The 25,007-nt window shown below is 38.7% G+C and overlaps 1 protein-coding gene across 1 annotated transcript; it reads left to right on the top strand.

Moving 5' to 3' along the window:
- Positions 1 to 147: 147 nt before the first annotated feature.
- LOC115425544 (ral guanine nucleotide dissociation stimulator-like) lies at positions 148 to 19,238 on the top strand. Its single transcript, XM_030143171.1, has 20 exons — positions 148 to 174; positions 260 to 564; positions 1,825 to 1,899; positions 3,306 to 3,472; positions 3,810 to 3,934; positions 5,438 to 5,652; positions 6,407 to 6,511; positions 7,254 to 7,338; positions 11,950 to 12,027; positions 13,633 to 13,719; positions 13,810 to 13,862; positions 14,092 to 14,157; positions 14,430 to 14,525; positions 14,780 to 14,931; positions 15,082 to 15,155; positions 15,244 to 15,510; positions 16,491 to 16,574; positions 16,657 to 16,771; positions 18,301 to 18,417; positions 18,910 to 19,238. The coding sequence occupies exons 1-20, from the start codon at positions 148 to 150 to the stop codon at positions 19,236 to 19,238; spliced, it is 2,622 nt and encodes an 873-aa protein (XP_029999031.1).
- The last annotated feature ends 5,769 nt before the right edge of the window (positions 19,239 to 25,007 follow it).

Below are 25,007 nucleotides of genomic sequence, written 5' to 3'. Positions count from 1 at the left end.
TGGGTTCTCTGACCATTATTCTGCCACTATCAGGTCCATGGAGCTCAAACTGAGTTCAGATCCATTATTTATAGGTTCTTCTGTTATTATTTTTCTGGTCCGGCCCACTGGAGATCAAATTGGTCTGAATGTGGAACCTGAAAGAACATGAGTTTGAGAGCCCTGGACCAGAGGGTTTTGTTTCGCTGTTAGTTTCTGTTTTAGTCTCCGATATAACCGCGTCTCAAATCTGACGGACCGTCTCCTTTTCCGTCCTCAGAGCTCGACGCAGGAGATTGGCGAGGAGGCCGAGGAGGACGCCATCTTCACCATCACGCTGAGGAAGGTGCAGCTCCACCAGTCGGCCAGTAAGGGGCAGCGGTGGCTGGGCGTGGACACGGACTCGGCCCTGAGCCTCTACGAGACCTGCAAGGTCCGGACCATCAAGGCGGGCACGCTGGAGCGCCTGGTGGAGTACATGGTGTCGGCGTTCAGGGGCAAAGACTCCACCTATGTCACCATCTTCCTCTGCACCTACCGCTCCTTCGCCACCACCAGGCAGGTGCTGGACCTGCTGCTCAACAGGTACAGGGGCGGAGTCACTCTGGTCCAGCTGTGGTTAAAGCAGAAGAAGTGACGCTTCACTGCAGAAAACTGACAAAGTCCAGGCTCTGAAATGTTTCAAATCCTTTTATCATTTACCTGGATTCTGAAAAATCTTGATATGTTTCCACCAAAATTACCCAGTAAAAACTTTCCCTGAAAACAGTTTTTAGTAGGGGCGGGACTTCCCTGGAATTGTTGGGGGTGGGGCTGAGGGTTGAAGAATTATGATTGGTGGAACACACTTGCAGCGTTTATATTTAAGCCAGTGGTAGTGTTTTGGTGCTTTCTTACCGCATCTTTTTGTAAATTTCGTCTAATTGTATCATTTTCATGTTTGTCTTTTCATTTTATTGTGTCTTATTTCATTTTAATGTGTTTTTTCTTTATTTAATCTTTTTCGTTTTATTGAATGTTTTTTGTCTTTTTTTTTCGTCTTGAGGGGCGGGGCTTTTGGGATTTTGATATACCTTAGTGTATTTTCACTGAAATTACCTGGTAAAAACTTTCCTTGAAAACAAATCTGTAGTAGAGGGCGGAACTTTTCAGATTCTTGAAATTCTTGGGGGCGGGGCTTAGGGCTGAAGAACTATGATTGACAGAACACACAAGTGTTTACCAACAGTTAAGGCATCAGTGTGTGCGTCTTTTCTGTCAAGATCAACGCATCCTTTTGCGTCTTTTTTTTGTTGCTTTCTTATCGCATTTTTTTAAAGTTTCATCTAATTGTGTCTTTTTCATGTTTTTCTTTTTATTATGTCTTTTTTGATATATTGCATCTTTATAGTGTTAGTGCATCTTTTTGTTTTATTGTCTTTTTGTCTTTTTTTGTCTTATTGTGTTAATTCTTGGGGGCGGGGCTGTGTGCTGAATAACTATATTTGGTTGAACACACTTGGAGCGTTCTGTACTTTGGTTATTCCACCTATCAAGAACTCTGGGGCCTTTGTAAAGTAACCCCCCCCTCCCATTTTTTCAGAGACAGTTTGGTGTTGAGGGACAGTTTTTACTGGGTAATTTCGGTGAAATGCACCGAGGTTTTCCAATTCTCAGGTAAATTTAAAGTTCCTGTGGTGGAATAGGTGCTATTTTCATATATTAGTGTCTGCTCGTCTTTTTACGTTGTTGCATCCATTTGGGTTGAAGTGGACCGTGGTGTTAAATGTTAAATACTGATCTGAATTGTGGGTTTTTCTCTTTATTGGCTGTAAAGGCTGAACTGCTCGTGTCTTCCTGTTGTAGGTATGCCAAGCTCCAAAATGTGCCTGCAGCCACAGCCCACCGAGTGTCCCAGGACGACTGCACAGAGCTGAGGAAGTAAGAAAACACCACCTGCAGGGAGCATTCATCACTGAAACCCCCCTGAACCCCCCCCCCCCCCACCACCACCACCACCACCACCACCACCACAGAGTCAGTGGACTGGAGTCTGATAAAACACAGTTCATGAACTGATAAACAAGTCGTAAAAACTAAAGAAAATCTACCTTTGGTTCAGGTTCCACATTTAGACTAATTAAATCTCCAGTGGGTCAGAACCTACGACAACGTTTTAGGACCACATAAGGAAATAAAAACACTTGTCCTATGAGATAAAGTCATAAAATATCGAGATAAAACCCGTAATTTTACGACAATAAAAACAAATACTAAAAGAGTCATAATTTTACGAGAATGAAGTCATAATATTATGAGAATATGTCATCATATTTCAAGTATAAAGCAATAATATTATGAAAATAATGTCAAAATCAAAAATACAAAGAAAACAAAAAACTAAATATATTTAAATTATGTTGTGAAGTAATTATTGAGGCATAACACGCTAAACTGGAGGTTGCAAGGTTCTTAATGGGTAGTATTTAACCCTTTCATGCATACTGGTCACTCCGGTGGACAGTTATTCTACAGCTGTTCTCTTGTGTATTCGTGGGTTTTGTTGTTTTAGTTCCATATCAGCCGACACAGTGGACACTTAAGCATCATTCCATACACTGCAATTCATACCATTACTGAAACTTTTGCTGTTCTTGATAAACCTGATCTGCAGAAACATATTTGAGTGTAAATCAACTGTTATTTGTTAGACAAAAAGGTTTTTCTTTTGCATATTATCTCCTTGAAGTGAGTAATAACTAGCATTAGAATATGTTAAAATGTGAGAAGACATCAGATTAGCAGCATTAAAATGTTTTTATTTCATTGTTTTCATCTCACTTCCTGATATTGGGTTTTAAACACGTTTCTTTACTTCAAAAATTAAATGCATGGACATTATGTAACTCCATGAAAAGAAAAAAAAAACTCGATCCCATTGGTTTTTTTTTCAGGCCTAAGGAGGAATAAAACTCAAGAAAAAATCTTGACAAAGGTTTGTCATAATTCATGCATGAAAGGGTTAATAAACTGGACCTGTATGATTTGGTTTTGTTCGTTCATTGTATTTTTATTCTGGGAGAGCTTTTCATGGTGCGTTCAGGTGCTTCTCATAGACCTCTACTTCATATCAAGAGTGAAGGACTGATTAAATTTCCAAACCCTCAGAGTAAACTGAATGTATTTGGTTTCTGGATCGCTGCTTGAATCTAAAACATTCCTTTTACAGACTCTGACTTTGGCCGATGGAGGTTCTAATTATCATTTTTCCGTAATGGTCTGTATTTACTGATGAACTGCGCTGCAGCTCTAACTGGAATTCTCTCTCTTTGGTTTGTTCGTGGCAGCACTGTCGTCCATCCTGGGCGCCTGGTTGGACCAGTACTCGGAGGACTTCTGGACCCCCCAGCTACGACTGTCTGCACCAGCTTCTGTCCCCTGCACGTCCACTTCCCCGGCTCGGACCTGGAGCGCCGAGCCCGGAACTCCTGGCCCACTTCCACCGGCGGCAGCAGTGTGAGCCTGATCCTGATGGTATGAAGGCAGGACAGACCAGGGCCCAGATCCAGACCTGTGTGTGTTCAGGGGTTCATATGAGTCTAAGGAGACCTAGAGCAGGATCTGTGTGTGTGTGTGTGTGTGTGTGTGTGTGTGTGTGTGTGTGTGTGTGTGTGTGTGGTGTTGTTTGTGTGTGCGTGCATGTGTGTGTGTGTGGTGTGTGGGTGCGTGTGTGTGTGTGTGTGTGTGGGGGGGGGGGGGTGCGTGTGTGTGCGTGTGTGTGTGTGTGCATGCGTGTGTGTGTGTTTGCAGTGGACCCTGTTGTGAGTGTTGTGCTTGGGTGGTCTCTGCAGGGGAACACATCGGATGCCCCTTCGCCACGCATGAGGAGAGCGGCTTCGAGGACGAGCTTCCCGCCTTCAGCTTCCTGTCCTTCGACCACATCATGGTGGCGGAACAGTTCACGCTCATGGACGCGGTCAGGACGCTTTAACACTTCCACTCCACCCATAAATCACAGACAGACAGACAGACGGTTTTAAGACTTTCTGATGCATTTAAGACAGATGAGAATGAGTCCAATTCAGTTTAACCTTTAAAGACCCAAACCATCTAGTGCTGATCCACTAATCCTGTTATACATGTTAATAACTGGTGTAAAATACAGTTTGACCTCCATTATTCATAGGATAAAAATGTATAAAAACTTGTAAAATGAGAATAAAATGAGCAAAATACTTGAAAAATAAGGAGAGTTCATCGTTTCATAACATTCAGAACCTTGTATGAAGAAGATATTATTACAGGGTGGGGAAGCAAAATTTACAATGAACATTCAGTTGTTTTTTCTCAGCAGGCACTACGTCAGTTGCTTTGAAACCAAACATATATTGATGTCATAATCATACCTAACACTATTATCCATACCTTTTCAGAAACTTTTGCTCATATGAGTAATCAGGAAAGCAAACGTCAAAGAGAGTGTGATTTGCTGAATGCACTCGTCACACCAAAGGAGATTTCAAAAATAGTTGGAGTGTCCATAAAGACTGTTTATAATGGAAAGAAGAGAATGACTATGAGCAAAACTATTACCAGAAAGTCTGGAAGATACTATTAAGAAGAATGGAGAAGTTGTCACCCCAATATTTGAGGAACACTTGTGCAAGTTTCAGGAAGCGTGTGAAGGCAGTTATTGAGAAAGAAGGAGGACACATAGAATAAAACATTTTCTATTAATGGACATTTTCTTGTGGCAAATAACTTCTCATGACTTTCAATAAACTAATTGGTCATACACTGTCTTTCAATCCCTGCTTCAAATATTGTAAATTTTGCTTCCCCACCCTGTACATACAATACATTATACTGTATTATATTATACTGTATTATAATATTCTATGCTTTACTATACTGTACTGTACTAGACTATATTAGACTATATCATAATATTCTATGCTGTTATACTATACTATACTATACGTTACTGTACTATATTATACTATACTATATTACACTATATTATAATAGTATATATGCTATACTATATCCATACTATACTATATTATACTATACTATACTACACTATATTGTAGTATACTGTACTATACTATACTATGTTGTGGCCATGCTATACTATGTTATAAAATTATGTACTATACAGTACTATACTATACTACACTACACTATACTATATTATACTATACTGTACTGTATTGTACCATACTGTACTATATTATAATATTCTGTACTATACTATACTATATATACTATAAATCCGTACTTTAATTATATAATGCGTCATATTCTGTTCAGGGTTTTAGGGTTGTAAATGTCATATTATTATTTAGAATCAGAAATACTAGTATCTTTAAATGTCTAAAGATATTAATAATAATCCAAAGAAAATCCCTTTAATATGTTTATTTTGTGCGGAAACCTCCTTTTGTTGCTGTTTTTTTGACTCCTCATCCTTCTTCAGGATTTGTTTAAGAAGGTGGTCCCGTACCACTGCCTGGGGGGGATCTGGTCCCAGCGGGATAAGAAGGGGAAGGAGCACCTGGCCCCCACCATCCGGGCCACCGTCGCCCAGTTCAACTCCGTCACCAACTGTGTCATCACCACCTGCCTGAGTAACCCCACGCTGAAGCCCACCAGAGGGCCCGGCTGCTGGAGAGGTGGATCGACGTGGCCCGGGTACCGGCGCAGGCCCCCCCATTCACACCGAAAACCCTCTGTTTCCTTTTATTCACAAAACTTTTCAGCTCGAATCCCAACAAAACAGATGTGACTGTGATAGTATTTTGCATGTAGTGTCAGGTACTCCCTCTGGTTTCCCTCCTGGACTGAATGCCCCATTGACTTCCATTATAATCACATACTTTTTTTTTTTTTTAATAAATTATTCATAATTCAAATAATTAACCTGGCATTTAAAGGGTTAAAATCCTGTGCCAAGTGATTATACTGTTGTGATGTGCAACAGTAGTCACTAACGCACAGACATGCACAATGTCACACACAACACCCCCCCCCCCCCCCACCCCCCCGGGAGAATGTCTGCGTCCCCCATAGTTGAGAACCTCTGAGATTTAGAAAAAAAAAAAAAAGTTTTTTAATATTAATGTTTGATGAATTTATAGCAGTTTTTGTGTGTGTACATTTGGCCATGAAGGTAACCAGAGGGAGCAAAATGTATCAATGGAGAAAAAAACACATGTAAGACTTTAAGACACTAGATTGAAAAATGTAACAAAAAACAAAAGTTTTCGCAAAATTTATGCCAAAAGCTGCAACAGCCCAAATGCCTCCACCAAATGAAAAGAAGGAAAGAGAAATATGTAAAAAAAAAAAAAAATTAATAATAATAATTAAAAATATAATAATAATAATAAGAAGAATAGGGTTACCTCATTAGTTCTGACGGTGTTCTTGTCCGTGGTGTGTTCAGGAGTGTTCGGATTTTGAAGAACTTCTCGTCGCTGCGTGCCATCCTCTCCGCCCTTCAGTGCAACGCCATCCACCGCCTGAAGAGGACCTGGGAGGAGGTGTCGCGGTACGACTCCACTTCCTGTTTGTATTTATTGTGTTTTGGATGAGGACGCTGCTCATTAACACAAGAACTGGAAATGAGCGTTTAGGTTCAGCTTTTAGCTTCTCTCTTAAAGTCTGTAAACTTAAGCTTTAGTTCAGTTTCTGTCCATAACATTCACTAAAGTTTCAGCTTGTTCTTAGCCTCGACCTTTACCGACTGCTCTTTAGCTTCTGTCTAAAAAAATCTGCAAAACATTGAACTTGTTTTTAGCTGCTCTCTGTAAAATCTGCCTCCGTTTTAGGTAGTTTTGGACTTTTTCAGTTGTTTTTATTGTGTCGGTAAAACTGTAAATTAAGCAGATGTTTGACTTTCTTACCTCTACTTGGACCTACAGACTTTTTAGCTTGATTTTTATTGTTTGGGTTTTTTTTTTACTTTTATTTTCAATATTCAGTCTTTTTAGGCTCTGTGTGTAAAGCCTACAGACATTTTAGCTAGATTTTTCTTTTTTCTTTTTTTACTTTATTTCAAATATCCAGTCCTTTTAGGCTCTGTGTCAAGCCTACAGATCTGTTACTTATTTTCAAACACTTTACTAATTTATTTGTTTAAGCTTTTTTGACTTGTTTGTAAAATTAGGAGATTTTCTATGTTTTTTTTTTTTTTTTGGTTTTTTTTTGCCATCTCTCTGTAGCGTTTACAGTTTGGACCACTGTCGCTGTTTCTAACCGGCCTCTGTTTCCTCTGTTTCCTTCACGTACAGGGAGAGTTTCCGTACTTTTCGTGAACTGTCAGAAATCTTCTCCGACGACAACAACTACTCCCTGAGCCGAGAGCTGCTGGTCAAGGTCAGTCACAGCATCAACAACAACAACAACAACAAAAAACAACCTCATACACATCCGGTTGTTAATAACTGGAGTTTGTCACAGATCATGAATATATATATAAACTATGTGGACAAAAGTATGTGGACACGTTGAATCCAGGTGTTTCTTTTCTAACATGGGTCTGGGATACAAAACAATAATGACTAATGTCAGAATATGGTTTTATATTATGGGATAAATATCATTGCATTGGTTAGTTTGGTTTTAAACTGTTATCTTTGATTCTGAAAAGACTCAGAGATGCCTTTTTTTTTTAAATCTGTGACTTTGATTTAAATGTTCTTCCTCTAAATTTCTAAAATATTTTTCCTGCTCTGATTGTACTATTTTTTTTCCAAATCTAACCATCTACTTTCATCACATCTCGCTGAGGAAGAAAATCTACCATTAAACTTTAAGGAAGTATTGATGTCTATAAACTATATGGACAAAAATATTTGGACACATCATGTCTACAGCTGTCAGATGTCCTGTTCATGAGGATTTGAGATAAAAACATCAATATTTTCTTAAAGTTTAATGTTAGATTTTTCTTCCTCAGTGAGATGTGAAGAAAGTAGATGGTTAGATGTGGGAAAATTATTATTTACAGTCAGAGCAGTTTTAGAAATTTAGAGGAAGAACATGTTATTATTTTTATGTTTAATGTTTTGTTTATTTTTCTTCTTTTTTTGACATTCATTTTCTAAATACTACATCAATCATTTAAAATCAGAGTTTGGATTAAAAAAAAAAAAAATCAGTCTCAGTTTGTAACGGCGATTATGTAATGTCCACCTGGGCTTCCTGCCGACAGAACAGCGTGGGTTTGTTAGCGCTGGCGTTGTGGGAACGCCACAGGTCAGACGGACGCTGACACCTTCAGAGTTCAGACCCGAGGACAAGGACGCCATGACAGGAAGGAAGACGAGACGATGTGTTCACACTCTGTCCTCGAACTTACCTTGAACACAGAACTCTGACGTAGTTCAGGAAACAAATGGGAAAAGGTTTAGACTTTCAGGACGATTGTGTCTCAGACGCCGCAATTTTTCATCCATCGTCTTTCAAACTGTAACTTCTGAACCGTTTAAACTATGACAGAATCCAAGTGGCATCTTTCTGAGTTTGGTTCTTTCTGTTGGTCTAGAACACTTAGGGTAGAGGTCTGTCATTGGCTGAGGGGAGGGTGGAAGTGGGCGGAGCAAAGAGCAGAGTGCAGTCAGTGAGAGAGAGATGGAAGAATTTTATTAGTTTTAGCAGCGTTTAGTGGTGACTTTTTGCCGTGTTTTCATCAAGTTTCACTTTTTCACTTTTTTTATTTCTGTTTTTATAGTTCATTGATAGTTGTGTTTTAGCCATAAATATTCTATATTACACACACATACACTAAAAAAAATTAAGGATATTTCTTTTTTTGTCATTTTTGCCATTTAAATAAACTGTCTGGTCATTAAAAAATGTTTTTCAATTCACACACAAGCGCTGTGCAAGAACCCCTGGAAAAAAAATAGCCCAAAAAAAATTTAAATCCGTAACTTTTTTTTTGTAGAGTAAATTTGTGTAAATCTATAGTCGGATCTCTCCAGTTCATAGACAGATCCAGAGATGGATGTTTTGTCAGTGAAATGAGCGGCTCTGTCTACAACTAGACACAAAGTGAACACAGACTATCAACAGGATCCAAATGACACCAAGAACCGAAAGAACAAGAAGAACATGGACGCACAATGATCTAGAACCAAAAAGAACAAGAACATGGACACACAATGATCTAGAACAACTACAGTGGATCAACATGGAAAATAGATTAAAATTTATTTCTATAATCTCATAAAGTTTCATTATCAACATTCACAGCTGTTTTTCATAACATAAAAAATTCAAGTCTGTTTTTTTTTAAACTGTAACACCTTCTTAAAGCATTATTACTATAATAATGATAATTAATGGACAGATATTGAAAGTTAAGTTCTTCCTGAAAAAGGGCGAAAATACATTTATTGCAAAAACATCCTAAATAAATCTATAAATCTGTTCTAATGGTCGTCCTTAAAGGGTTCAGACTTTACTCTGTCAGCAGATCCTCTGTACAACGAACAGTTCTGTGTGTAACCTGATTTATCTAATTGGTCTGAACGCTGTCATCAGAACACATGACTGGGTCGGTCAGAGGATTGGATTCATTTGTAGATAGAAACTGATTTACACTGAACATCAGGAGTCAGACATCTGACAACACACACAACACATAACACAATACACAGAACGTTCTGCATCACAACACTGATGGGCTCATTACATGGGTTTTACTGGTGATGACGGTGTTTCCACGGTAACTACGGAACCTCTGAACATCCAAATGGGTCATATCTGATGACCATGAAAAGATGAAAACTGTATTTTACACCATTATTTCCATGTATTGATCGGATTAGTGGATCAACAGGTATTAAACAGTTTAGATCAGTAGATGGTTTTGGTTTTTGAGGGTTACTGAATAAATACAGGGTTCTGGATGGGATGAAATGAGAATTCTCCTCATTTTTCAAGTATTTTACTCATTTTCTTCCAATTTAAAGAGAATTTGTTCACTTTTATGCCATGTGTCATGGTTCATTTTTTTCTTATTATTCAGGTATTTTGCTCATTTTATTCTCATTTTACAAATTTTTGTCATTACTACCTGTTGATCCACTGATCCTATCGATACATGGAAATAACTGATGTAAAATGCAGTTTGTCCTCCTTATTCATAGGATAAAGTGTACAAAAACTTGTAAAATGAGAATGAAATGAGCAAAATACTTGAAAAATAAAGAAAAAGACAGTTTACATCAGTAGATGGTTTTGGTCACCTGTTCCTTTTTAGGTTTTTGAAACCTGAAGCCAAAGATGATATATTTGTAGGCTAATGGTCAGATGTTTTGCTTCTAAACATCAGCAGATGTTCACTAAATCTACAGTATTTCTGAATAATTGTAGATCCACTGAATGTTACAGCTTGTTTTAGCTTTTTTTAATGTAGTTATTAAAAATAGGAATCGGATGCAACCTTCAGATCATTAATAAACTGTTGTAAAAGATTGACGTCGCATCGTCATGTAGACCGACGCCCTCTGAAAGTAAGACAGTGGCGTTTATGTCATCTGAGGGAATCCCTGCCGACGTCAGAGGGAGGAACCCTTTGGCGGACGTAGATAACGGCGCCGAGCTGGTTCCGGGGTAAAGAGACCCCGTGGGCGTTGGCGGCGTCGCTCTATCAGCTCAGAACAGGATCGGGTTACAGAGGCCTTTTACCGTTACATCACCGTGGAAACACTGGACCGACAGGCACCGGCAATGAAGTCACATCCACAGGGTTTTACTAAAAAAGAAGATGAGGGTCATAAAACAGTTCGTAAGATAAACAATAAAGGTAACTGTTGAATTCTGCAGCAGCAGAGTGAGTCTGGGTCATATTTACCCACATGAACACTTAAATATCAGTGAAAATGATAATTATTAATAAAATTTCAAAAGTAAAGTAAATGTCAAAAGTAAAGACTTAATTTAGTGGGAAAAGATGAAAATTTAAAAAAAGGAAAAAATACACTAAAATCGACACAAATATAAAAAAACAAAGACCAAACATGATTTGCGGCCTGATTAATCCTTTATTATTTTAATTTTCTTTAGTTAATGTATAATGTACGGAAGAGGAAAATAAATTAAGGTCCATATACATACATACTATATATATATATATATATATATAATATATATATATATATATATATTATTTATTATTTATATATTATTATTATTTTATGAGAAAAAAGTCAGAATTCAGACTTTTTTTCTCATAATAAAAAAATATTTATTGAATCTTAATTTGTTTTTGTTTTTTTCCCCAGTGGCCCTAATCCTCTTCTGTAATAATGTTTACATGCAGCATGAGTTAAAAATAGAATAAATGAATATTCTGTAATACGAAAACATAAAAAACCAACTATATCTTGTGGTTATAAACTGCTTTTTGTTCAGAACTTGACAGAAACTGACCAAACAGCAGAACATTTCACAGATGCAGATGCCGCAAAACATTCAAAACTAACAAGATTATAAAGTTACTTTTACATCAAACTATTCAGAATAAATGTTAAATCTTGCCACATTCAGTTGTGTTTTTATTGTTCAGAATGTGAACAAAATAAAGCCTAAAGACTAGACAAATGCAGGTTTTTCATCCAGACCTACTGTTAAAGGTGTCACATTAGACATTTTTGGAAGTGATTAAAGCTCAGTATGAGCACTTGTATGTTTATTTTTGGCTCATAAATTTTAATTTTTGACTATTTTGAGTCCTTTTACTCTTATTCTAATAAAAGGCATAAAATGAAAGAATGTGGAATGAATAGGTTAAAGTATCTAAAAACTGGACTGACATTAAAAAACGTGGAAAAAAAACACCAATAAAACCTGCTGTTTCCTTTATTTTTGTTCTTATATTGGAATTCTATGTGATGATAAACATCTGTAGGTCAAACATGTGAATAATGTGAGTCAGGATTTGAGGAACTGGAGCTGACTGGTGTTTTTCTTCTGCAGGAGGGAACGTCCAAGTTCGCCACGTTGGAAATCAACCCTAAACGGGCTCAGAGGAGACACCAACAGCAGAGAGACCTGGTGAGTCCACCACGGCGCAAAACGGGTGAATTCAACCAGGAATCATCCATCACAGATTCACCCCTGGAACCAAACCAGCAAGAATGAACTCATGTCATGGAGAAGACGTCCATTTGTCTCCTACATAAACCTAATGTATCAGTAAATGTGAGGATTTAATGTTGTTGTAGTACCAGTTTTCCACCAGCAGATGGAAGCACATCCACAGTAAACTGAATTCCTTCTGTCAGGTCCCACATTGAGCTCAGTATGATCTCCACTGGATCAGACTAGTGACATAACAACAGAATAACCTATAAATAATGACAACTACAAATTTTATTTATTTATTTAGAACATGCAAAGAAATGCAATAAAACAAAACAAAGCAAAATAAACAAAATCAAAATAACATTTAAATGAACAGAATCTATCTTCAAGTACATGCAAGTCTGAATTTTGCAAAAGGAGTAGGAAGAAGTATAAACTTATTTAATCCAACCCCTCACGTGCTTTTACACCTTTATCACTAATTTAATACAAGAATCAAACAATACATTTGTCCTGATTTTAACATTCAACCACAACTAATGCATAATGCACTAAGTGAATTCTACACAACAGTCTGTTCATGGAAGTACAGTCGTACAAACAGACTCAACAGTTCAATAGTTTTCTTCAGTAATTCCAGCAGATTTATCAGTCCAACATCATCCATAAACAAACAGCCCTCAGTGTCATTATTAAATACTGGACCTCTCAACAATCAATTTTATAACTTTAACTTTCTATCGTTTTAAAACTGAATTATGTTTGATATTGTTTTATCTCCACACCATTTGTTCCACAGTTTTACTCCACAGATGGTCATACAGAACCTTTTTAACCTAGTGTGTACTTTATGAATCTTTAAATTTAACTTTCTTCTTAAATCATAGCCTCCCTCTCTTTCACAACACATTTCTTAAATGTTTTCTTTGTTTTAGTGCAAAAAAATGACATTAAATTATGAAAATTTGCATGTATAAACTATCCAAACAAAAAAGCTGTGAATAACCTGAAAAAACTGCAATTTCTGGAGAAAAAAGTACAATTTTACCAAAATTCTGCCTAAACTTATCATATACACATGTGCATTACAGATCAGATCTACTAAGGTACAAAACATTTAATAACAGGCAGAATATTTTTAAAATTGCACGTAATTTTCTTTAGACATTTCAGGTTGTTCACATTTGTTCAGGTTATTGACATTTTATTGTTACTGTGAAACATGAACAAAGTGATTCAGATAATGAAACAGATTATTTAGGAAGTTATGAAAAACAAACCAAAAAATGATGGATGGGTGGGTGGGACCTTGCTGTGGAGTTTGCATGAACAGCAGAGTCAGACCAAAACTAAAAAAAAACTAAACAGGTGAAACTGAATAATAAGATAAATACAAATAAAACATGGTGGAATATCCTGGAGAGCAGCTCCCCCTGCTGGTGACAGGAGTCACTGCAGTTTGTTAAATTAACTGTTTAGCTTTGTTTCTATTTGTCTTGGTGATGTCCTTGTTCGTCTCTGATTATTTTTGTTTTTGTTTGTCTCTGTTTTGATGTTGTCTCTGTTTTGTTTCAGGGTGTGATGCAGGGGACGATTCCTTACCTGGGGACGTTTCTGACCGACCTGGTGATGATGGACACGGCCATGAAGGACTACACCGAGGTCAGCCCCCCCGTCCTCCTCATCCTCCTCATCCTCATACGTCTGTCCTTTTTTTCACTCATTCACTCTGTTTTCATGTCTGTGTTTCAGGGCGGACTCATCAACTTCGAGAAGAGACGAAAGGTGACGTATGAGAACAAAGAGTAGGAAGGGTTCAGAAGGAGGACGGACCTGGACTAAACCCTGGTTTGGTTCGGGTCTAGTCTAAACCCTGGTTTGGTTCTGCTCTGGTCTAAACCCTGGTTCTGGTCTAAACCCTGGTTCTGGTCTAAACCCTGGTTCTGGTCTAAACCCTGGTTCTGGTTCTGTTTGTGCAGGAGTTCGAGGTCATCGCTCAGATTAAGCTGCTCCAGTTGGCCTCCAACACTACAGTTTCACTCAGGACAGTCACTTCAGGGAGTGGTTCGCTGGTGTCGAGAAGCTCAGCGAGGCCGAGAGGTGGGTCTAGGTCTGGGTCTGGGTCTGGGTCTGGGTCTGGGTCTAGGTCTGGGTCTGGGTCTGGGTCTGGGTCTAGCTCTAGGTCTGGGTCTGGGTCTGGAACATTTGAAACAAATAGTCTGGTTCATACACAGGTCGCTTTTCCATTGAACATATTTCTATTATTATGCACAAGACTTTACTGATATTTACTATCAACATCTGTTTTTTGTTTGTTTGTTTTTTTGTGACTCTAGTTGCGTTCGTTAACTTGCTTCGTCTTTTCCTTCCAGCTATAATCTGTCCTGTGAGATCGAGCCTCTGTCGGAGTCGGCCAGTAACACGCTGCGAGCCAAGAAGAACGGCGGCATCATGAAACGCTGGAGCGAGTGAGTGACACTATTGGTCAGGTCTGAGCGGGAGGGGGCGGGGCCAAAACCACAGCATGGGTCATTATCAGACACTTCAGGAGGACCTGCTGTCAAACGGACATTTATGGAATCAGACATCGTGTGTTGCATTCAAGGTCCTGCATCTGTGTGGGAAAATGAGGCAGTAAATGTGTGATTTGTGGCATTGAACATCAGTACGGAATGATGTGTTCCACTGGTTCTGACCTGTGTTCTGTCTGTTCTCCGTCCAGTCGTCAGCTGACCGAGGCGGGCTCCAGCGGCGCCGGCTCCCATTCCAAGTCCTTTGACCACTCCCACTACCGGCCATACCAGGGAGGGGGCGGGACAGCGGCGACGCCCTCAGCGTCACCTCCGTCAGCTCCAGCGGTCGGACCTGGAGGACGTCAACGCCAGCTTCCTGTCGGATTCACCTGAGGGACACGAGAGGAAGGTGAGGATGAGGAGGAATCAGATCCACTGGGTCCTTTAGATCCACTGGGTCCTTTTAGATCCACTGGGTCTGTTTGTTCACTGGTCATTTTTCCGTTTGTAGACGTCGACGCCTTCGGTGAAACTTTCCGTGACGGCGTTGGGAGGGAAGCTCCACCCACAGACACAACGTCTACGGTAGGCTCCGCCCTCAGCATTGACTCCCTGTATCTGTGTTTGTGTGCGTGTGCATGTCCTCACCCTCTGTGTGTGTGTGTGTGTGTAGTTCTGGGAGTGCACGTCGCTGTCGTCACTCGACACCTCGGGGATGGGCTCCAGCTCCGGCTCGGCCTCGGGCTCCAGCAGCGCCTCGTCCTCGTCCGTGTCGTCGTCCACGCCGCTGTCGGCCTCGCGCTCGCACAAGCGCTCAGTGTCGGCCGTGTCCAACTACTCCACGCTGTCGCTGCCGCTGTACAACCAGCAGGTGGACGACTGCTGCATCATCCGCGTCAGCCTGGACGTGGAGAACGGGAACATGTACAAGAGCATCCTGGTGAGGGGCGGGGCCAGGGGGGCAAGGGGGCGGAGTTCAGACACTTACACCTGACGTCCATTAACATGAGAATCAAACATCAGGAGACATTTGATCAGTGTGTGGGAACTTCTAACCTAGATTTTATCACCTGTACGTTTTAAATGAAGGATCTGATATGAAACTGTTACAGATGAACGCATGTGTCCGTCTGTGTTGAACTTTTATTTAACAGGAAGTCCGTTTTACAAGAGAGAACACGTCACACAGAACTCATAAAACCTGCATTTTTGGAGAAATCCTTCAAACTTAATACGACTCAAGCTTTGTATTTATCCAACCAGTGTGTAAATGTGAGAGAAAAGGGCTATAAAACCCAAATTTATTATTATTATTATTATTATTATTACAACTAAATACAATCCAGATATGACAAAAAAGTGGAATTAAATGTTAATATTAAATAAATAAACCACTTTGCCTTAAAGTTAATAAACACTTCTAGTTTGAAGTCAAACAGTGCCTCCTGGTGGACAAATTTCCCACGTCATCGCCTTCCTAAAATAATTACATAATTGCTTTTTTCCTGAAATCATCAAATGCTCAATTTCCGTTTAAATGTTTGTGTTATCTGATAAATCTGAAAATGCGGTGATATTATCGTCCCTTTTACACCTGTACAGTCCACATCTGGGCAGTGAATCAAAAACAGTATACGATAATATTATTTTCTGTAATGATTAATATTAATCATAATGTTTAATTTTAGATTGTGTAAAATTCTGATGATGATCTGGAAGATAAAGATAAGGCTAAAGTTTAGAATAATAACATGAAAAAGTGATTTCATCCTTCAGTGGTGGGTTTTTTTAATATATAGACTTTCCATTTTAAGTCATATTTATGGCTGTTTCCTTGTAGATTTCTGAGTTTATGTCTTGCACTTGAACGCAGCTTTTCACCTGGTGATACTCTTGGTTGTTTGTTCTTTTAAACAACAGATTTTAGAGATTCCGAGCTGCCCTGAACGCATCACCTTTCCCAACCATGTCAATACACAGACATTTACCTTCAGTGATGAACACGTCAGATCTGTTTCAGAACCAGACGGATCACATTCAGCACATTTAGTTTTACTGTCCAACGCTGACGCTTCGACTGTTTCAGGTGACGAGTCAAGACAAAACCCCGGCCGTCATCAGGAAGGCGATGATCAAACACAATCTGGAGCGAGAGAAGACCGAGGACTACGAACTGATGCAGAAAATCTCTGAGGACAAAGGTAAACACACACAGTACACATGTGGACCAGTGCTGCCTTCAGGTGCTGTCAGGAAGATGACCCATTCTACTTGTGAATTTGAAATTATGAGTGTGTTGTGTTCAAGTGCTTTTGTTTTTGTAGTGAAATGAAAAATGGCTGAAACACAATTTAGCATAGAAAATAAATAAACACACACGCCATATGTTTTGTCAACAAGTACAAAACTATGATAGAATTCAAAACGTCGACTTTTAACAGTATGTTGAAAAACAGGCTAAAAAACCAGAGTTAAAATACTTCATTAGATAAATTCAGTTGTGTGTTGTACTGATTACGACAAAACTGACATGTTTACACACATGCAAGACTCTAAACAATAATAATATAGCCAAGACATTTTCAGGGTTTTTTGAATGTTTGTTTTTATGTCATTGACAAACATGATTGAAACTAGGGATGTCCCGGTCCGATTTACAGATCAGTATCAGCTGCTGATCTGGCATTTTTTAGAAGATCAGATCGAATCATATTTAGTCGGGGGTAAACGCACGTCTTGCCCCTCAAATTAAAAATTTCCTAAGGTGGGGAAAAGGATAATTAGCTGCGCAACAACAGGAGACTGAGAGGAATTAGTAAAACGTCTGTAGGTTTGACTTTCTCTTTATGGTACGGTGGTGATGCATGAGTTGGGTTTTTTCAACCAATGGGGCTTTTGTGGAATTATTTGACCCAACATAATAAATAAATAAATAAACTGACATTCTTCTGACGTGACCTGCAAGTAACCCACTGGTGTATGCATTGCTAACGTACGGCGCAGAACGCACCCCCACATAAGACCTGGACAGACCTGTCCATAGACTGGCTACAGTGGTAAACGTACGGCCCGTGGGCCAAAACCGACCCACCGAAGGTTATCATTTGTCCACAGTCTGAATTTGGAAAGTGCAAAACTGATACTAAAGTTATTAAGAGTCAAAGGTGTCATAGTTGTTTTAGTTCACGTTCCACATTCAGACCAACTGTGATCTACAGTAAAAGAATAGAATAATAACCTATAAATAATGACTCCAAATTTAAATCAAAATTTTATTGTAAAAAGTCGGTATTGGATCGGTATCGGCAAAACTAATCCTAAAAAAAATTGATCGGCTCAGAAGCAAAAAAATCCAGACTGGGACATCACTAACTGAAACTAGCTTCAGTTTCTTAAACTATTTGTTCAGTCGAAAACAGAAGTTGAAATATTACACCTCAAAATATTAGAAAATTTACATTTATCTGACTGTTATGGAGGGTAACAAGATAAAGCTGATACAGAAACAGCACCCTCTGCTGGACAAACTGCTCTTATTTAGCTTTAACACGTTTTACGTTTATCTGCTGCCAGGTTTTGTCACTTATTGGTCAAAATATAGAAATATAGAAAATAAAACACAGCCAATAAATATAACATGTCAAATAAATTCATTTGAATTTGTTAAACACGTATGTGCTTCATCACCCGTCGTCTCTTCTTCTTCTGTTCTATTTTCTGTCGTGCGCAGAGCTTCGGATCCCGGATAACGCTAACGTCTTCTACGCCATGAACTCCACTGCCAACTATGACTTCGTGCTGAAGAAGCGCGGTTCGCTGCGGCCGGTTCGCGCCAAGAACGTGGCCAGTTCGACGCTGCCTCGCATGAAACAGAAGGGACTGAAAATAGCCAAAGGGATTTTCTGAGGACTGATGACGCAACACTTCTGCCGCCGCCGCCGCCACTTTCCCCTTCCCCTTCCTCCTCCTCCTCCTCCTCCTGCTGCTGCTGCCTCCTCCTCTGATGATGATGATGATGAAGAGGAGGGGGCGTGTCACAGACTGAAACGCTGTAAACAAACAGCAGGAAGCAGAGGAGCGCTCGAGCACTTACAGCTGTGGCGTCGTCGGGGGCGTCCACGGAGACGGAGCTTGTCCAAGCGTCCAAACTCGCACCGGCCTCCACTGGGTCTGTAATATCACACGGGAGGACGCGTCACCAGGCGGAAAAAGCAGATCTGTCGTTTCCCGCCTCATTGCCTTTTTTTTTTGTTTACAACATTATTTCCCGTTTTCTGTTCGAGTTTTTTTTTTTTCCTAAAACGAGGATTCGCCACCTTCACACCTTTTCATCCGACAGGTTTTTCTAAAGCCCAGCGGCACCGGCGTCAACATAAACATCACGAAGCCGCCACTAGAGGGCGCTCGAATGTGTTTCTATTTTCAGGGAAGCTTCGTCGTGTCGTTCTTCACTTCTTCGCCGCCTTCGCCGTCCGCCTTGTCCCGGTGGGTCCTGATGTCCGCAGAACCTCCCCTCCTTCCGCCGGGACTGGTGTCGGCGTCTTCGTGGAAGGATGTTCTGCCGTGGTGTCAAACCCCAGCCTCACGCCACTTCTTCTTCTTCTTCTTCTTCTTCTACTACGTTTTCATAACCACTACAGCGTGAAGGATGTGGCGGTCCTTAAATGATCAGGACACGAGACGATCCTGAGAACAAAAAAGAAACAAAAAAACAAAACTGAGTGTAAATAATATCACCGAAACGGACCATGAGATTTTGTTAATAGATTTGTCACGATATCAACACTTTGTTTTTCTTCGCTTTGTACATTTTGTTTTTTGCATCTCTGCTCTGATATGGTGCTGCTGATTATTATCTTTGTGTCGTCTTATTCCAGACCGCCGGCTGCCATGTTTGAAGACAGAAAGACCAAGGAAATACCACTTTTTTTTTTACTGCAAGTCAGTCCTGAGTTTACCTTGAACTCACCCACAGTTCTGAGGCCAGGAGTAAAAATATTCCACTAAACAGAATGTGAAACAGTGCCCTCTGCTGGACAAAATATGGAACTAACAAACTGTTGTTTTTTGTTTCTATGCTGCCAGTTTTTGTTTCCTATCAGCCAAAATCTATAGAAAATAAATTAAATATTCAAATTTAATATATGAAATAAAGTAACGAGCTAATATCAACCAGATTAAATCATTTCTGAGTTAAAGTTGGTTTTATTTACAGTAGAGAAATAAAGATAAACACATTCAAACGACTACTAAAAGCAGGAAATGGAGATTCAAAGGCAAAAATACTAGGTTTTGCTGTTAATTTTTAAATTTTTTTAAAGGTCACAGAATATTAGAAACGGTAAAATACAAACTTACATCATATGACATAAAGCTGATAGTTAAACAGCGCCCTCAGCTGGACAAACTGCTCTTATTCAGCTTTAACGTGTTTTCTGTTTCTCTCCTGCCAAGTTTTGCTACTATTTGGCCAAAATATAGAGAAAATAAAACACAGCCAGTAAGTATAACATTTAAAATCTTTTGTATTTTTTTTTAAGTGCCAGATTTGTTTGTTTACAAAAACAGAAATTATTATAAGAAAACTGATAATGTTGATTTTAACAGTTTGGCATAAATTCCAGCGTTAAATCTGTCATTAGATAAATTCATGTCTGTTAGTAACGATTACAACACAACTTACATTTTTAAATCTTTTTTTTGTTGTTTCATGTCATTGATAAAACATGAAAACTAGCTTAATTTTTTTACAATCTATTTGCCATATATGCACCATATTGATAGTAAAACTAACAAAAAGCAGCACTTAAAATAAAGTAATGTGCATAATTTCGGAAAAAAAAAAAAACATAAAACTTTAAATTATGATTATTGATTGGCTGTAAATGAAACACATTCCCAATGAAAACAATGACACAAACTTTATTCTGAAAGAAAATCTCTGTTTTCCATTTTCACAAAAGTACAAACTGGATGAATCCATTTAATTCCATATTTTCCAGCATTAGGTCAATAACACAAACCACATGAATGTTGTGATTAAAACACGTTCAGCTCTGTTTAGTGATGGTTCTTCCAACATGGCGGCTTCGTATCCGTTGGTTACCGCTCTCCAAATGTGCCATGACAGGTCCGTCCTGCTGATTTATCCTGCAGGACGTCTCCACGGTGACAAGGCCGTCTCCACGGCGACGTGGAGGACTGCTCTGAAAACTGGTCAAAGTGAAGTTAAATGTGAGGATCAGACTCTTCTGTCTAAAGGTCAGAAGTCCTTCATCGAAATAAGTGATGGCCTTTTTCCAAATTCCATCCAACCAAACTGATTGTAATTGACCTTTAAAGGTACAATTTACCAAACGAAGACGAGTGAACTCCAAATGTCAGCAGAGTTTTTTAAAGGCCTGAACTGTAGTAAAAAAGTATTGCTTAAACTCAGACTTTTTACCTGGATTCTGAAGTTAAACCTTTTTTTTTCTCGTCGGGGCTTCAAAAGCAGCATTTCCATGTTGACTTTGGGACATTAAAGGGGCAATTTGTAATATTTTTAGCTGAAAACATTTAGAAATTTTGCAACATCAGTGTCAATTTCATGCTATTTTTTTTTAGTACCAAATGTGTAACTTTAACTTATAACAAAAATTCTTCCTGTCACAGCTTTGACATGGCATTAAACGGTCGGTTTGAGAAATTAAAGGGGCAACTAGTAATTTTTTTAGTTGAAGCCATTCAAAACTTTAGTCACAAATTTAAAAATATTGCAAGTTGCCTCTTTAATTTTGCAACGTCGTTTCTAAATTCCGTGTCAAAGTCCTGAATTTTCAAACAACGTAAAAATATGTCAAATTGCCACATTAATTTCCATGAACAACAGCGTGAACATGTATGTGCTGCTTTAAATCCCCAAAAGGATAGAAGTTTTGTTCAAGTACGAAAAGAAATTACAAATTGCTCCTTTAATTTCTGAATAGTTAAATTCTGTTTCAAAGCAACTTTTCATTAAATTCTGAATTCAGGTAAAAATTCTGCATTAGAACATCCCAGATTCTATGTGAAAATGTTTACATTAGCCACCAAACTAGCGGAAAAAATGGATGATGACATGACTAGTGGCTTAAAAATCCACTGTCACTTTGTTTTAAAGGAAAAATCCAACCTTACGCACCTTCACCTTTAGAAAAAAAAAAAAAAAGCATTTCTGGTTCCATTATGTCTTTGTTTCCTGTGAAAAACTCGGTAAAAGTGGCATCGCATCCAAGTGTTTCTGACTTTTTTAAGGGCTTCTTTTTTGGATGGCACAATTTTTTTTGGTTTTTTGTTTTGCCCTGTGGCATTCTGGGAAATGTAGGAACTCCTCATTGGGAGAAAGCGGTTGGATTTTTCCTCATCACTAAACACTACATCCGTCTGGCTTGCACTTCCACCATGTATTGCCTTTTTTTTTTTTTACTTTCACCTGCATGACGTTCATGAGTTTAAGAGTGAAAACGATCGGACTGAAAACGAAAAACCTGGGAAGCAATATGGTGACGAGCAGCAGGGGGAGGGAGGGGCGGCGGCGGCGGTGGGGGCGGGGACAGTCGTGATGGGATGTTGTTTGGCGTGAAATCCTTTTGCTGTTTAACACTGTGACCTTTGACCCTTTCACTCCTGCCTGTCGTTTCTGATCGGCGTGTCGTGTCGAGCACTGTGAACAAGAAAAAAAAAAAAAAAAAAGAAGACGACGACGGGAAGAAGACGTCTCCCTCGGCGGCGTCTCGGTGAAACCCCGCCCCCACCCTTCGCTCATCACCGCGGCGACCGGAGGCAGCAGGCTTCGACCCTTCATGTGCCAAAAAAAACGTGAGAAAACAAGTACCGAGTCCTCTGCCTTTCACAGTGAAAAAAAAATCAGTTTGTATGTTTACTGTCGTTGCATTTTTCAGAGTAAAAAAAAAAAAGAAAAAAAAAAAACAGAACAAAAAAAAATTTAACAGGCGATCACGAAGAAAAAAAAAACGAGTGTTGAGATGAAACTGTCGATGCAGATGAAGCTGTTGTAGAAGCAGATGTTTGATGGAACGCAGCCTGAGGTTTGGTTTTACATGTGCAATGTTCGGTTTTATCCGGATCTGAAGGATTAGATTGTGTTCGTTTTTTCATTATTATTCATATTTTTCAGTTTTCATATTATTCAGTACTTTTCAGTTGCAGATTTTTGAAATTTGTCATCACTAAATACTTCAAACAGCCTCTGAAATTTATGCCGTTTGTTTCATGTTTTGAGGATGAAAACCTGTAGTTACACACTTTCATCGATACCACTGTCTTGTTTTTAGTTAAACTTTCGTCATTTCGCTGCAAAAATAAGAACAAAATCCAGAAATAGTAGCAATAAAGCTGCACCAAATAGTTTCAATAATGTATAATCTTTTCAGTGATTGGCTGTGATTACTTCTGTTCAGCTCTTTTATGCCATTTTATAGATTAATACATTAAAAATAACACATTTGATCGATTAATCAGTGAGCGTTAGTCACATGCCAACAAAATTTAGCAACTTTTCGTGCGACCCAAGCAAGTTTTTTTTCCTAAAAAGCACTTATAGCAACTTCCAAATGTGATTCTGAAGTAAAAACACCCATATTTTCTCTCTACGCAAAAAATAAATTAAGAAATAATATTGTATTGTGTTAAAACTAAAAAAAAAATGTAATAAATTTTGAGTAATGTCATTGTTTTCCCTGAAAATCTTTTGTTGATTTATTCGTTTTCAGTTGAAAGAAAAGAGAAGCACTTTATTTTTCCCACTTGACTTGAATGCCTCATCAGGAGTTACTGAGTGAAATGGGCTGCTGCGTTCAGGACCTTGAATTCGAGCAGTATTTTTCTGTTTTTTCTGTTTTTTTTCTTGGGTTTGGTGTTTCTACAGCAGCTTCGTCTCCTCAGCGTGGTGTTCGCGTTCCCTGCCCGGGGCGGAGGACGTGAGCGGGCGTGGAAGCGGCGGGCGTACCGTACGTGGCGTGAATCCGGGCTGTTTGTTCCTGCGATTGCGAGCGTTTGATGTTGGACTGGTCTGTGTTCGTAGTTGACATGATGTACCCACCTTTGTGATTTGACCTGATTCTGTGCGAGTTTGAACAAAAACAAGGCTGCGTTTACACAAAAAAAAAACCTAAAACAAAGGAACAAACTGGAAACCAGCTGGCGTGATGTGTGTGTTTCTTTTTTCGGTTCCGTTCCCCTGAATCCGTGCTCCGGTGCCATTTTCCATTTTAACAAGACTTTTTCTAACTGCAGTCTCTCTTGGTTTTACTTTTCCTACTTCTCCCATCAACACAAAACCTGTGTAGTTACAGACTGTCCTGATTATGTCTTTGGTTATTTATTGATTTGTATATAGAGATTTTGTTTTGCATTGTACATTCTCTCCTTTCTTGGCTATAGATTAATATATTCATGTATATACAAATAAACATTAAGTTTATAAAAGTAAAAAAGGCCTCTGATGTGTTGTTTTATTTGACTTCCTGTCTTTCTGCTGCTGTAGATTCCCATTTGTGTTGATTTTACAGCTTATGTTTCTGATTAACTATGTACAATAGACAAGAAACAGAATTATCCAGTGAATTTAAGGAAAATCTCTTGCATCCAGTGGAAAAGTCACATCCATGTTAAAACTCTTGAAAACAAAACAGCCACCGTCGACCAAAACCATCTACTGACCTAAAATCTACAAAGACTTGTAAAATGACAATAAAATGAGCAAAATACTAGAAAAATAAGGAAAACATCAGCCCAAAAAACCTTGAAATATGGCATAAAAGTGAACAAATCCTTCTAAAATGAGGAAAACTGGTAAAAACTTGTAAAATGCAGAGAATTCATCATTTCACCTCCATCCAGAACCCTGTATTTATTCAGTTAACCCTCAAAACCCAAAACCATCTACTGATCTAAACTGTTTCATACCTGTTGATCCATTAATCCGATCAATACATGGAAATAATTGGTGTAAAATACAGTTTGTCATCTTTTCGTGGTCATCAGATATGACCCATTTCCATAGTAAATGTGGAAACACTGTCAACTGCAACGATGATTCACCAGTGAAACCCACTGGGGTTTGATAAATGACAGTGGATGGAGACACTTGTTTTATGATCAGTTCAGTTAATGATGACATTTTTCTGAGAGTCACTGTTTCTTCTGTTTTCCTGTTTTAATATAACAACCTTTAAATTTTCTCCAAACATCTGCATGATTAGTAAATTAAATATAGGAAAATACATGAATTTCATTGAAAATTCAAAGGATAAGATCATAAACGACGATCACCTGGAAAGGATGGTATACATAATTATTAAAAACTGGAATTGTGTGCATAGCAAATACAAATAAACATGCAAATAAAGTGTTTTTTTTTTTTAATTTTTAAAAAAAATTATTTTGCTCATTCCA

This window comes from Sphaeramia orbicularis, chromosome 9 (assembly GCF_902148855.1).
Source record: "Sphaeramia orbicularis chromosome 9, fSphaOr1.1, whole genome shotgun sequence".
NCBI lineage: Eukaryota > Metazoa > Chordata > Actinopteri > Kurtiformes > Apogonidae > Sphaeramia > Sphaeramia orbicularis.
Note: the sequence above shows the minus strand (reverse complement) of the source record. Positions and strands in the feature narration are given on the sequence as shown.